The sequence below is a fragment of the Salvia hispanica genome, chromosome 4 (genome assembly GCF_023119035.1).
Source record: "Salvia hispanica cultivar TCC Black 2014 chromosome 4, UniMelb_Shisp_WGS_1.0, whole genome shotgun sequence".
Taxonomy (NCBI): domain Eukaryota; kingdom Viridiplantae; phylum Streptophyta; class Magnoliopsida; order Lamiales; family Lamiaceae; genus Salvia; species Salvia hispanica.
In genome coordinates this window covers 11993504-12008034 of record NC_062968.1, presented here as the reverse complement: position 1 = coordinate 12008034, position 14531 = coordinate 11993504, and the positions used below count along the sequence as shown (strand labels likewise).

Here is a 14531-nt window from a genome sequence, read left to right as displayed (position 1 = left end):
TAGATAATGGAATAAAGTAAGAGTGATTGAGTGTTTTGTTTTTTATTAAAAAAAGAAATGACTCAACTTAGTTGTGACATCTCAAAGAAGAATACGATTCAACTTAGTTGGGACGGAGGGAGTATATTTTTGTAAAATTGGTGTAAAAAAAGTGACTATGACTCATAAAGTGGGATAGAGGAAGTTCTATGTATGGAAAGGACTCAACTGCGCGAGAACAAAGGAAAATATATATAATACGAAATGAATATTTAACATAATTAAATATCCAACATACAAGATGAAATCGCTTTTGATTCTGTCTGGTAGTTTTGCTACTCACCCTGCTCACTTTCCTGTCCTTTTTACTTTTAAGTTTTATGACGGATTATTGAGTTGAAAATACTACTACTACTATCATTTAAGAAAAAAGTGCAGCCATCATCTACTATCTTGCATTAATGAAATTATTTATTAGCTGGGGACGTAAGGTTGGGATGACAATGATTGCATGACAATCATTATTGCATCTAATATCAAATTAAGTGTTTTCAGATTAATAGCACAAATTATTTGTTGTTAACAAGTACTCCATATTGTTATTATAAAAAGTACTCCACGTTTCAAAATCGAAACTTTAAGATTGAGATCGAAAATTTATAGGAGAGCATAAGGGTGTTCACGATTTAAGGATATTGATGTTATTGTTAACGATTTAAGGACCGATCGTTTCGGTTTGGTATCGAAACTATTCCGTGGAAGCCCTAGATGGTTTGGGTTCAGAACTACTTCCTCCGTCTATCACTAGGAGTCTCATTTCTTGGTGATACATATTTTAAAAAATGTTAACAAAACTAAAAGCTAGTGGAATATGAGTCTCATTTGTATATATTAGTTTTAAATGAACTGTGAGTGGAATGAGTTAAAGGAATGTAAGACCATATTACCATTTATAGTAAAAATGAACGGGGACTCCTATTTGCGGAGGAACTAAAATGGAAAAAACAAGACTCCTCTTCGCGGACGGCAGAAGTATTAACCGTGGTCCTATTTCTGGTTTTGGACCACCAATTTTTCAGCTGATTCTGGCGATTCTATTTTTTCGTCTGTTTTTTTTTTAATTTGTTTGTTACCCAATTTATCCACGAAAAATAGTCTCATCTTTTCATTTTGATCCATCCAAAACAAATAGTCAAATCCAAAAATGGTAAGTTTCTCTTAAATTATTATCTTTATATTCCTACTTATTTACATTTTATAGTACCTACTACTACTACCTCCATTCCATAGGAGTCTAGCTAAAAGAAAAATTGCAATCTTATTGATTTGGTTAAAATGTGAGAATATTTATAGTAACTTATAAATAACGACATTTAAGAAATTTGAGAACATTGCATGATTCAATAACTCACCACAAGACAATATATGAAATATAATACTATAAATTAAATATATGAAATATAATACTATAAATTATTATAAAGTATTCTTATAATGTCTCGGGACGATTATCTATATTATATTCTAAAATTAAATAACCACAAACTCGCTTTGTATATTTTCCGATGTTTTTATATGGGCATGATCAAAACCTGTGCGGTCTTAGTCTTATGATCTTTTGATTTGAGGGAGGTTCATTGGATGTAAATCGCACACCACATCGGAAAATAGATAGATTTATAAGCAATATGAATTTTTTTGAAATATGTCCCAAGAACAAAATTGTGAAAATTTGGCTCAAAACAAATAATATCATTCTTAATTTTTATTATACATATAGATAACTCAATTAGAATGAGATAGCAAAAAAATTGAATACTCCCTCCATTCTATAAAAATATATGCATTGAATTAATGCACAATTGGTAAATTAAAAGACATGAGAAAAAAAAGTTAAAGTTGTGTTAGTGGGATAGTGAGACTCATATTATTATTAGTGTTTAATGAGTTGTAATAATAAGGCATAATAATATAAGTTCAAAATAAATTGATAGTATATAGTAATGAGTCGGAACAATGTTCTATAAATGAAAATGTTAATATTTTTAAAGGGCAGACACAAAATGAAAAGTGTACATATTTTTATAAGACTCCTGTAACTTAATACTAGGAAAATGTTTGATTTTGAAGATATGATAAGATATAAGGAGTAACTATGGGACAAATGAAAGTATAATTTATTTAGGTACTAAAATAAAAAAAAAAGGTAATGTTTAATTATTTTAATGTAGTGAAGCAAATAGTAGAAAATAAAGTAAGCGATTATTAATTATGGGATGGTATCTAGTAAGTACTATCTACATTCTTAAACGGTGATTAGGTTGGCCTTTCCCATGGAGTATTGGCCAAGAATAAAACTTAATGCGAATAATTGACACTTCCATGATAAATTGGTAAACTATATGAAGATTTTTAGGAAGTGTTTCTAAAACAAAATCGTCTTGATTCAGAACGAATAATATTATTCTTGCCTATAGATAATTTAATTATACTGAGCCAATAGTATAACTTAAACTAAAAAAGTGAGTATTAGTAGAGTGTAATGGGACAAAGGAATATTATTATTTTGGTAAAAAAATTAAAAAAAGTAATGTTAATAATTTAAATATAGTGAATAGGTTGGCTTTTCCTTGGAGTATTGGCCAAGAATAAAACTCAATGCGAATAATTGTCACTTCCATGATAGATCGAAAGCCGTCAACGACAACAAAAACAAACTAAAAACTATGCCACGTGTCGCAGTGTGAATCGTTGGATCATTACGATAAATAGCTCTCAACGAATCACACAACGACTGCCTTTTCTCATCTCAGAAAGTAGACCCAAAACAAACTTTGATTTGATTCGATTCGATTCGATTCCCCCAAATTGATCGCCGTTGCCGGAGATGGAGATCAACAAAGACGCTCCCGTTCGCCGCCCCAAGACCAAGATCGTCTGCACTCTCGGCCCGGCCTCCCGCTCCGTGCCCATGGTCGAGAAGCTGCTGCGCGCGGGCATGAACGTCGCTCGTTTCAATTTCTCCCATGGATCTCATGAATACCATCAGGAGACGCTCGATAATCTCCGCAAGGCCATGGACAACACCGGCATCCTCTGCGCCGTCATGCTCGACACCAAGGTTATTGTTTTCGTATAGATCTGTTTTCACTTGACTACCACACATGTTTTTTTTCCCATGAATTCGGTTTTTGATCTCACTTTTCAGAGTATTTTTGCCTCTTTCCTTGTTTGATTTCCTTCGTGTTCGACTTCAATTTCAATTTATTATTATTTCGATTTTGCCTCGGATCAGTTTAATTGCAAGTCACCTCTAAATTAGATCTCAATCCTGTACCTACTGCTCCAAAATCTGACCTAGATTGGAATAAATGATTCTAATTACTTTTAGGGAGGTTAATCAAGCTATTAGCTTCATGCATGTAGGGACCGGAAATTCGAACTGGCTTCTTGAAAGATGGAAAGCCTGTTCAGCTTAAACAGGGTCAGGAGATCCTAGTTTCCACCGACTACGATATCAAGGGTGATGAGAAAATGATTTGCATGAGCTACAAGAAGTTGGCTGAAGATGTTTTTCCAGGGAGTGTGATACTCTGTGCTGATGGCACCATCACTTTTACTGTTTTGTCTTGCGACAAGGCGAAAGGGTTGGTACGGTGTCGCTGTGAGAACACTGCAATGATTGGTGAGAGAAAGAATGTGAATCTTCCTGGAGTGATTGTGGACCTCCCGACTTTGACAGAGAAAGACAAGGAAGATATATTGAAATGGGGAGTTCCTAATAAAATTGACATGATTGCTCTTTCTTTTGTTCGCAAAGGTTCTGACTTGGTGGAGGTTCGTAAGTTGCTGGGTGAACATGCCAAGAGCATCCTTCTGATGTCTAAGGTCAGTCCAGTTTCTTTTTTCAATGCCAGTTTAATTCTGAAACTGAAGTGCTATACTGTAAGGCTGTAACTAGGGGGAATATTGCATCACTCCATTCTTGATTGATTTGAGAGTTGGGTGCCCGGTATAGTTTCTCACTGACTAAATACTGTGGAAAGTAAGTGAGAAATGCAGTCAAGTTTTGCTGTGTTAAAGTTTAATTGGTTATAGCTGTTGAGGAGTATTGAAATGTTTGGACCTTATTTTTCATGTCAATTGTTGGCTTTCTCTTCCGGGCTATTTTTAATATATTTAACTTCATACACCTTCGCCTTATACTGCGTGTTCTTTATTAGGTTGAAAATCAAGAAGGGGTGGCAAATTTCGATGAGATTCTTGCCAATTCAGATGCCTTTATGGTTGCGAGAGGTGATCTGGGAATGGAAATTCCTATTGAGAAGATATTTTTGGCTCAGAAAGTGATGATTTACAAATGCAACATACAAGGAAAGCCTGTGGTGACGGCTACACAGATGTTGGAGTCCATGATCAAGTCCCCAAGGCCAACTCGAGCAGAAGCAACTGATGTTGCCAATGCTGTTCTTGACGGTACAGACTGTGTCATGCTCAGTGGTGAAACAGCTGCCGGAGCTTATCCAGAACTCGCAGTTGCCACCATGGCAAAGATTTGTTTAGAAGCTGAGAGTACGATCGACTATTCTGATGTATTCAAGCGTATAATGTCAAATGCACCAGTCCCCATGAGCCCATTGGAGAGTCTTGCATCATCAGCTGTTCGGACAGCTAACTCAGCGAAAGCTGCTCTCATTTTGGTCCTAACTAGAGGAGGAAGTACTGCTAAGCTGGTCGCTAAATACAGGCCAGGCATGCCGATATTGTCAGTGGTGGTTCCTGAAATAAAGACAGATTCTTTCGATTGGTCATGCAGTGATGAATCTCCGGCTAGGCACAGCCTTATATTCAGGGGTCTGGTTCCGATTCTCTGTGCAGGATCTGCGAGGGCTTCTCATGAAGAGTCTACAGAGGAAGCGCTGGAATTTTCTCTTCAGCATGCTAAAACAAAAGGTCTGTGCAAGGCCGGGGATGCTGTTGTTGCTCTTCACCGAATTGGAACGGCGTCTATCATCAAAATTGTCACTGTGAAGTGATTTTCTATTCTGAGATGACAAGGATTAATACCGGTGAACAAACCATCAAAGCTTTCTTATGTGTTTTTGTTTTGTTATACTTATCTTTTCCCCTTATGTGGGTGCTAGACTTTTTGTGTTGTTCACTACAATTGACAGGGTGTTAATTCAGTTTGCACCCTGGAAATAAATGTAATTTGGCATATTTCAAACTCAAATATGAGAAATGGTGGTTGTCTATCATGGTTGTAGTATACAGATGAAATGAACATATATCATTCCAATTCCAAAATAATGGTGTTTTCAGTCACCAAATACACTCTCCTACGAAATAATGGTGTTTTCAGTCACCAAATACACTCTCCTATGAAATAATGGTGAGAGTTGGCGTTACAGAAACAGGCTACTTAGTAGTTGACTATCCTATCCTATTCCTGTGATTGAGTAGTTACAAAATATGTTGAGTAATCAGTTGTCAGTATGGTGGGAGGAACTGGAAGGTGAAAACAAAGCGGTGAAAGGCCAGAGAAGCGGAACAGAGAATCGCGTCCCATTTTCAGTAGTTCTGTTATCTGCAACTGCTGTGTTATTGTCATCGGCCGGTAGCTGATGCCTACAAACAGGGCAAGAACTATGCAGCTGCAGCCAGGGCAGGATACACGTCTCGTGGAACTTATGTTTACAAGGCATCTCCTTAAGCTCCGCCCCTTCCTCACAGTCGTCCAAGCAAACAGCACACTGCATTGGTTGATGGATGGTGACAGAGGGCAGGGCGTTGACCACCTCTCTCTGCGCTGGTGGAGTGCCATACCTGTTGGGATCATTCTCAGCCAAATGCTGCAGCAGCAAGTCAAGGCCGTGGCCAAGGAGATAGTTGCCAAACGGCTGATTGATCAAGATCACACGCTGTCCATCTCTAGCGTCTCCTTCTCTGTCTTGATTATGATCAGGATCAACTGCCTGTATTCCAGCTCGGATGCTCTGGAGGAGCTGGAGGATGGCGGTGGGGTTCTGCCTCGTCACCAGTTGTTGATCGGCATCAGCATCTGCATTAGCATTAGCATCAGCATTAGAATTAGCATCAGCATCAGCATCAGCATCAGCATCAGCAGTAGCAGTAGCATGATCCTCTGGTTCTGGGTCCACCAAGGGACGAGCCACGAAGCCCAGCAAGATGGGGGCCAAGAGGGAGAGGGCGAGGTCATTGTGGGTAGGCGGGTCAGGGTCAGAGTCAGGCATTTCTTCGAGGAAGCCGTTCTCACAAACAGGGCAGTTCATCTCCCCAATGGGATTCACTGTTTGAGAGCACATGTGACACCAGTACCTCCGTGCCCCACCGTTCTCCATTTTCGCACCTGCCGGCAGCAATGGAGAGGTTCAAAATTGGAAAAGAAGCCACCAAGAGACAGTCGCAATCCTTTCCAAATAATCTCCGAGGCTGCTGCTGCCATGTGATTAATATTCATTTTTTCCTTGAACAAAATAAAATTTATCAAATCCCCAATCCTTACTCCTTACCATTAACTTTCAACTTCAAACCACCCTTCAATCCCATCATCACCAATAAAACACCTACTAATAATATCTCTCATTCTCATCGCTCCTTTCCCATTTTTTTCATTTATCCACTCAATCAACATAACCATTTTTAGACACATGGTAAATCATTTCACAATATTTTCCTTAAATTAAGAATCTTAATACACAAACTCCATTCCTAATGGATTATCATAAATTACAAAAATCAAATTTTATTAAATAAAGCTATGTAGGGAAAAGATGCAAAAGAGATGTTCGTTTAATTTCATCTTTTTCTAATTCATCTTATCCACACACGTCGTAGGGCACCAGAACTAGCATTAGGAAGGTATTTTTACTTCAATATATCAGTAGATAATTCTTGTTCACGAGAAAGCCTATTGCAAAATCATTGTTATACTTGCAAAGCTTACTTGGAACATACAAATGCAAGTACAACAGGCCTCTTTCCTTGGACATACATCTACACAAGTTGCTACATATCTTCTTATCATATTTGGCTGCAAAAAGAATACATGACTCATATCTGTACAAATCTTGCTTTCCCACCACCTATCTATCAGACTCATCTCATCTCACTAAAAGAATCAACCACAACTGGTTCAGACCACCTGGGGCTTTCTCATATCTCTCTCACCCTGAAATTAAACAAGATTTCCAATCTTCTGTGAGATATGGCACCGGGCTTAACTTCACAAACATTCAACATCATCAAGAATCTCATACGATCTATATATTTTACTTGAGAATATCTATTAATTTACAGGTTTATAATTGTATAATAGAGCCTATCTTTTTTGTCAGTTCTAACAATCATAGAAGTTTTATTCAACTGCTATGTAGCAAAAATTTACATCGTTAGGATGAAAAGGTCTCCCTGTGGATGTATTTGGATAAGCAGTGTCAGCAGTAGATACAGAGTTACCTACAGAAATGCCATGATTTGGGCCACCCTGACATAAAAAAGAAGGCATACAAATATTATAGTCATCTGTAGTAAGCATAAGTATACAATTGCATTTCACACCAGAATCAGAATCAGAATCAGAATCAAACCACTAAAAGAGAAGACACAATATTCAGCACAGAGGCATTAAACATTGCTAGGCTTAGTTAAGCAGTCCACAGGGCTCCTATATTTATCCAGCATCACATGGCAATATGAAAACAAGTAGATTTCATGCTAGTTACTGATATCGATATGCATAATTAAATTTTAGTATAAGTTATTAGTACATGTAAGAAAAAAAAAATACTATAAGACAAATATTTCTTAGAAGTGATTTTAGACAAGTCACCAAATAAGAAGTAGTTTGCGTAACAAAAGTGGGAGGAGTTTGAGTGGGGTAATTAAGTGCCAGCGTGAACGCGCATGCAAAATCTTCAACATATATAAGACTACACATGTCTGTATCACTCTGAAACTCAAAATTAACAGCAAACAACTTTCATTAGGAGTAAATTAAGCTGGCATTATCCAAATAAATGCACTCCACCTCCTAAAATGTTCGAGTTTTTACCCTAAAACCCCTTCAGTTCAAGAACAATATTATGATTCTGGAAAATAAAAACAATTTTGTCACCCAAATCTCAATATTCTGTTAAGTGTAAACATGATTCTGGCATCAACTAGTCACAGCCAGTATATAAGGGTTGAGATGATAAGTATCATAGGTAAGATGTCCATCACACCTTCAGAATGTCAAGTTTTCTAGCTACACTAGAAGTTAATAGGCTTGCACTTAGTCTACAAAAACTCAATATTCAGTCAAATAGCCTATAAAATCTCACTCTATATCAGTCAAGAGTAATTTTAACATGCCATTTGTATTCTACTTCCCCATATGGAATTCAGGAGCAGAAAAGTGCAGAAGAATTTTTTATCTGCTAGAGAGAATGAGAGAAGAGCACAAATCCCCAATGAGATAGGGAATCTTGTTGCCCCGGACGAAGACTGAAGTCCTAGACTCCTGGCGTTTTACTTCCTGCCGTTTTTACTAACAAGGATGTTATTCATAGACGGGAACATAATAAGTATAAATATGAATTAGCTAATTGCAAATATCAATATTTTACAAATCAATAATTAAAAATCAACAATCAGTGCCTTTTAGTGGAAAAGATTTCACTTCAAAATAACAAAATAAAAAGGCCAAAAAAGGAAAAAAAAATAAAAGGGATAACATGTTGATTGATGGTGTAGTTGGTTAGAAATTCCACATTACAACCTGAAGATGATGGGAATCAAGAAAATTAGTTACAACCAAGATTAAAAGGTTGGAATATCACGCACAAACAATCGTTGAGCAACAAGGATTAAATTACAAATAAGGAGCAGCAGATCAATAGTTCAGCTGTATAATGAACCATGTTGTCTCCAAAGGTAGAAGAAGAGAGAAATATGTAGAGAACTTTGCATGGTGATTATTGATGGAGGAAGTTGCGAAAATCTTATTTCTCGATTCTCAAGAAATGGTGAGCAGATAACATATTGAAGCTCGGCCAGATCAAAGCCTTTCTGTTTCAAAAGGTTCAGAAGAGGTGTATATGGTTCTGTATCAGGTTCTTTTTTTCTATTGGAAAATCTTATGCAAAGAAGGTTTGGTAACATGGTGCACATGGATGCCTCCCATCAGTTGTCTAAAACACTTTGGCAATCTCATAACAAAAAAGTTCATGGGAAAGAGAATGTATATGCATTCTACAAAGGTTGAGTGGAAGTCCTACTTGCTTTATTAAGTGATCAAGACTATCCTAAATCTGATAAGTTAGGACAATATTATGTAATTCCTAGAGAATTCTTGACTGAATATGCAGAAAATGGAATTGTTTATGCAGTATTCCCAGAAAAGTGAGGATACACAATAATCTATCTATCCCTACAGAGATGACATCAACCCTAGAACCCAACAGCTTTTCCATCAACGTTGTCTAATGTGATACCCCATAAGAGAAGCATCCAACAACATATACTTGACCTACCACACTATTGCATGAGTCAGAAAAAAGAACACGAAGAGCTTCTAACATATGTTAATGATGTTTTGGGAAAAGAACTCTATTCAATCTCTCGTGCAGTTCCAACCCCCCTAGATCTAAGATTCTAAAGAAGGTTGGAACATGGAGAATGTGCTCCAATGTTTGTGCTAATAGAAAAATTACCATAAATGCTAGTTTCGGTTTCCAATACTTTATGGCATTTTGGATATATTGCATGGTTCAAACTTCAAACTTGTTGAAAACCTCAAAAGAAGTTGAAGTGAAATTAGTACCATTAAGTGACAGTTGGAGACTGCATGTACGAGACAAGTTCTCCATATGTTAACTTCAAGAAATGTGAATTCATTACAAGTGAATTTTTATAGAGATATATAGTCAATATTGAGTGGCTGCATGGAGTTGAGAGTAAAAAGAGGTGATTAAGACCTCCAATCGATCTATTATGACCCCAAAGTCAGAAAATTCCAATGCTTTTACTTAATTGGGCATATTTCACGCCGTCCCAACTTTTGGCCTGCAATAAGATGTATCGCTCCATTGTGCACCAGACTGTTCTATAATAATGGTAATGTTAAAACTTATGCAATGACTTGTGGATTGTCTTGGAATACTAGGATGCAGATAAAACCAAAATTTGTGGTGGTTGATCGTATCTCCTATATGGTGCATTATATTTGTTCAAAGAAAATGCCAGATGCGACTTATGATACAAATCTTTGCTTCACAGAGGTCATTTGCTTACCTAAGGTGCCAAAAAGCACCACATCAGATACAGACCCTATGTTTATGTCCCTTTTTGGAGGTTTTGTGGAAGAAACTTAAAGACAAGTATAGGATACAACTCCTGCCATCTTCAAACAGATACACAAATAAAAATTGTCAATGGAAGTTTTGGAAAAGTTGCTTATATATATTCAAAGAAGAGGAGTACAGACAGATGCCCATTCAATATAGCATATGATAAGTGATCTGTTCATTTCTTACCTAGTAATTTTAGGTAAATAATGTTGTCTAACTTAAATCATTTAACATCATGTAGAGAATGTTTAATTAGAATTGTGAGAGCTTACCTCAGAAAGGAAAGCATCATCACCGTCGTCTTCAAAAAGAGACGAGTAATATGCAGGATCATATATGGAACCCCCAATTACATCATCAGAAGCAGAGGGAGGTCTAACTGCAGTAGTCATGGGACTGAGAAAACTATATCTCAGATCAACATCTGCATCTCTATGAACCGAATTGTCCATGTAAGAAGCACCTAGTCTGTACATCTGCATCCACAAGAGCGAAGATGATAACCTCACCGAAAATCCAATAATTTGCGTAGCGAGTGTGAGCTTGAGTGATAAACTAACAAATGCTCCATAAATCTCAGATGGAATGTTCCTGCAAGCAAACAACAATGATTATAAACTAGTATGAAACATTAGCAAGTTAGAGAGAAATAATTAGAATTATAGGAGGATAGGAGAAGAGAGGATACCAGATATGGTGAGAAAAGAGGAAGAACCAGGAGAGGTCGAGCAAAATGGAGGAGAAGAGGAGGACGGCGTAAGTTCTGGCAAGGCTCTGACTGCTGCTCTCAATGGCGACGAGTGCGAACAGAGAAATCCCCAAATTGACGAGCAATACGCCGTTGAAGAGCGCACCAAGCGATCCGATTAAGGCGCAGGCAATCTGAGCGTAGATCAATTTGACGGCGAGACGCTGAATGTTGTCATACTCACGAATCCAATCCTCAATCTCTCTCCACCTCAATCCACATCTACCACAACGCATTATATATCCCTCCGATTCTGCTGGAACTCCAACTGCAACTGCCACTGCTACTGCAACTTTACATCACAATTCACAACAACTTAAACCTTCTTCTCCTTTCCCCAACCCCAATCCTTCACACCCTTAACTCAACAATACAACACATTCAGCTTTATTCAATAATTCCACTGGATTTTTAGTAGTGATGCTATAATAGGATATTCATTATCCCCTTTCCGTATTCAGTCAATTGAAATCATATTTTTCTATTAATGGACTATTTTATTTTCCTAAATTATATTTTTTTGGATTATTAATTATTAGCGCTTAGAATTTATTCAAAGGATATTGACATCTAATATCACAAAACTTTTAAAAAGTTGGATTTTTTTCATGAACTTTAAAATTGGCATCTAATATCACGAAACTTTTAAAAAGTTGGGTTTTTTTTACGAACTTTAAAATTGGCAAATAATATCATGAACTTTATCCTGAGTTTGTTTTTTCCCACGAATGAAAAAATTCTTCAAATAAAAGGATTTTTTTCGTAAGTTCTCAACAACAATTTTGAGAGCTTCAATTTTTCAATCTTTGAAAATAGTTTTTCTTGAAGCACATCCTCCAAAATTGTTCTTCAATCTATTAAAATAACATGAATTTTTTCATTCGTGGAAAAAACAAACAAGAGGTAAAGTTCGTGATATTATTTGTCAATTTTAAAGTTCGTGGAAACAACCCAACTTTTTGAAAGTTTCGTGATATTAGATGCCAATATCCCTTTATTCAAATACTCCCTCCGTCCCACTTTAGGAGTCCTGGTTTATCATTTTTGGACGTCTCACTTTAGGAGTCCCGGATGAAATATTCCATAAATGGTATTATGCTCTACATTCCACTAACCTTTTTGCATTCACATTTTATTATAAAACTAATATAAAAAAGTGGGACCCACATTCCACTATCTTTTTTCACCAATTTTCCTTTATATTTCTTAAAACTCGTGCCGAACTCAACCGGGACTTCTAAAATAGACGACATTGGAGATCTAATTGTCTAATGTTGAAGCTTTCGATGATAGTTATAGGAATACATCTATTTCTCCGAAACGTGCTAAATGGGTTTATCAATGTAGCTCTCAATTTCTCTAAAACGAGAATGAATGTTTCTGAATAGAGTTTGAGATTTATGAATTTGAAATCATCAATAAAAATTGTCGTCGTATTTTTAGAGCATCAGAACACACACCTTCCACCACGCTAGAACAACCTGTCACGTCATCATTCTTCTCATCTTTTGTGCCAAGCCACAACTCCCATACTGGGGCGCCTCCCGGCACGCCCTTCCTCTCACATTAATTCTCATTATTCACTATTTTCGATGTGAAATTTATCTATGATAATTGATGCACTAGTTTTTAGCACTACAACTACTTGTAGGTATAATAAGGTGGGAATAGTATAGCTAAGGGTAAGCACATGAATATCGAACACATCGAATAGATTCACATACTGAATAGCAAATAAAGTAGTAGGATTTTATCACTATTTGGACACACAAATTGAAGTTTCTAAACAACTAAGAAAGCAATCCAGCATGTGAAATTGAAGCAATTAAATGAGAGCAGAAAACCATGCTATCAACTTGGATTGAGAAAACAGTTGGAGAAATGGAATTCCAGGATGTGCTTTCACATAACACTTTATGATATCCTAGCACACATTACAAAATTCAACTAGAGTGGGTCAAACAAATATTGTTCATGTGCCACAAAGTAGATTAAACACTAAGATTGTCAGACTTAGATTAATAACTCCAAAAAGGACAACCTTAGATTAATAACACCAAAAAACTTGATTAAAACCTCAAGATGCCACCACTCTCAACTAACAGTACATTTTTAGGGGGAATTAATTATAGTGTTAACTAAACCAATCTAAAATGTAAATACTCTTTTGAGTACTTTAAGTGCCAAGAAATCAACATAGAATATGTCACTTAAACATGAATCATAATAAAATAATTTAGGATAAAGTGAACATAAACGAACGGATATCAAACTAGAATTATATAAACCAAAAGAGTTACTAACATCCCTAGAATTCTACAGATTTAGCAACTCATAGACAAAAAACTAATCCCATAGTTTGAAGGAAAAAATATGGAAAACATAAAAACAACAAAGATAAAACTCAAAGGAAGAATCTTGTATGCTCCAACCTTTTTTTAATCCAGGCTCCAACCTCCAAGTACGTAGAATTCTCAAAATCTCAAGCCAAGTGTAGAGAGTATGAAGATGATAAAAGAAGATCATTTTGATGAAGTATGAGGGGTATCTAATAGTGGCAGCGACGTTTTTCTCCATATGGTATGAATTCTGTGTAACATGATAAGTCTTGGAGAGAAAGTAGGGCAATCTGCTGCGCCACATAATCTTCGAGCGTATCAATGAAGAAATACTCCATATAACGTCAAATTCATTCATTAAATTACAAAAAATTAAAACACTAGAACATCAATAATTAAAATTTAAAAATCCGAAACGAGAGAATAGGTGAGTTAATGCTGGAAGATGTTGGTCTATGACCAAACTTCTTTTTGGAATATACCATTGCCGGGGGACCCCTCACCATCCCCCCTCGACTGAGCGCACCAAATGCGCGCTCAACATCCTTTTGGGCCTCCCGGGCGCAAAAAGGGCTTCGGATGCAGCTTTATCGTTTCACAAAGAGGGGCCGGGGTTTTTTCCCATCCCCAAAAAGATCCCTTTTCTTGCCGTTGGGGCAACCGATCGGGCCCAAACCCATTGCCCGTGTTGAATAGGGGGCTTTTCCGGGGGGCGTTGATGTCGTTGTTCCCCCGGCCACTCCAAAATAAGCATCCTTATACCCCAAAAGGGTACCCCTTTCCCAAAAAGGGGATCACTGGGATGTTTTTGGTTTTGAACCCGGGGGAAGTGTGTACCCCCTTAAAAAGGGCGGGGGCTTCCTCCACTCTAAATCCCCAACAATCTTTTGGCCCAAGAGGGGAACCCGGACCAACCCGTGCATATTAATCGGCCGGCCCGCGCCTTGGGGCCCGGACCCCGAAATCCGTCCGCCGGTGGAGACACCCTTAGGAACCATCGCCAAAATATGTGAACATGCCATCAAGGGTCTCTCAAGAAATAATCGTTAAATAGCTGCAAAACAACATCCTTTTGGTCTCGGTGAATATACCTTTGTCTGTGGTATACATGGC

At 37.2% G+C, this 14531-nt stretch overlaps 3 protein-coding genes across 7 annotated transcripts; 1 reads left to right on the top strand and 2 right to left on the bottom strand.

Moving 5' to 3' along the window:
* The first annotated feature begins 2866 nt into the window (after positions 1 to 2866).
* Positions 2867 to 5237, top strand: LOC125223222 (pyruvate kinase, cytosolic isozyme). The gene is made up of 3 exons (XM_048126258.1): positions 2867 to 3100; positions 3406 to 3867; positions 4203 to 5237. The coding sequence occupies exons 1-3, from the start codon at positions 2867 to 2869 to the stop codon at positions 5013 to 5015; spliced, it is 1509 nt and encodes a 502-aa protein (XP_047982215.1). The 3' UTR covers positions 5016 to 5237.
* Positions 5238 to 5248: 11 nt separating this feature from the next.
* Positions 5249 to 7027, bottom strand: LOC125223223 (E3 ubiquitin-protein ligase SIRP1-like). The gene is made up of 2 exons (XM_048126259.1): positions 6947 to 7027; positions 5249 to 6349 (listed from the first exon to the last, which is right to left on the bottom strand). The coding sequence occupies exons 1-2, from the start codon at positions 6990 to 6992 to the stop codon at positions 5463 to 5465; spliced, it is 933 nt and encodes a 310-aa protein (XP_047982216.1). The 5' UTR covers positions 6993 to 7027; the 3' UTR covers positions 5249 to 5462.
* Positions 6849 to 11520, bottom strand: LOC125223224. 5 transcript variants are annotated; one of them, XM_048126261.1, is made up of 5 exons: positions 11020 to 11520; positions 10892 to 10922; positions 10604 to 10807; positions 7388 to 7486; positions 6849 to 7171 (listed from the first exon to the last, which is right to left on the bottom strand). In XM_048126261.1, the coding sequence occupies exons 1-5, from the start codon at positions 11313 to 11315 to the stop codon at positions 7136 to 7138; spliced, it is 666 nt and encodes a 221-aa protein (XP_047982218.1). In that variant the 5' UTR covers positions 11316 to 11520; the 3' UTR covers positions 6849 to 7135. The 5 variants fall into 5 exon arrangements, 4 of the variants coding, with proteins under 4 accessions (XP_047982218.1, XP_047982217.1, XP_047982220.1 ...); XM_048126260.1 differs by having other exon boundaries at positions 10604 to 10922; XM_048126263.1 differs by having other exon boundaries at positions 7459 to 7486; positions 10604 to 10922.
* Positions 11521 to 14531: the final 3011 nt, after the last annotated feature.

Bases quoted from the DNA above. Each gene is read 5' to 3' on its own strand.
- LOC125223223 (XM_048126259.1), bottom strand. From the start codon at position 6,992: ATGTCCAAGGAAAGAGGCCTGTTGTACTTGCATTTGTATGTTCCAA. The intron at 6,350-6,946 runs GTAAGCTTTGCA...TGCTGCCGGCAG, and splicing joins CTTGCATTTGTATGTTCCAA to GTGCGAAAATGGAGAACGGT.
- LOC125223222 (XM_048126258.1), top strand. From the start codon at position 2,867: ATGGAGATCAACAAAGACGCTCCCGTTCGCCGCCCCAAGACCAAGATC. The intron at 3,101-3,405 runs GTTATTGTTTTC...TCATGCATGTAG, and splicing joins CCGTCATGCTCGACACCAAG to GGACCGGAAATTCGAACTGG. The intron at 3,868-4,202 runs GTCAGTCCAGTT...GTTCTTTATTAG, and splicing joins GCATCCTTCTGATGTCTAAG to GTTGAAAATCAAGAAGGGGT.
- LOC125223224 (XM_048126260.1), bottom strand. From the start codon at position 11,315: ATGCGTTGTGGTAGATGTGGATTGAGGTGGAGAGAGATTGAGGATTGG. The intron at 7,487-10,603 runs GTAAGCTCTCAC...TTTTTATGTCAG, and splicing joins ATGATGCTTTCCTTTCTGAG to GGTGGCCCAAATCATGGCAT. The intron at 7,172-7,387 runs GTAAATTTTTGC...GTTTAATTTCAG, and splicing joins GACCTTTTCATCCTAACGAT to GGTGAGAGAGATATGAGAAA.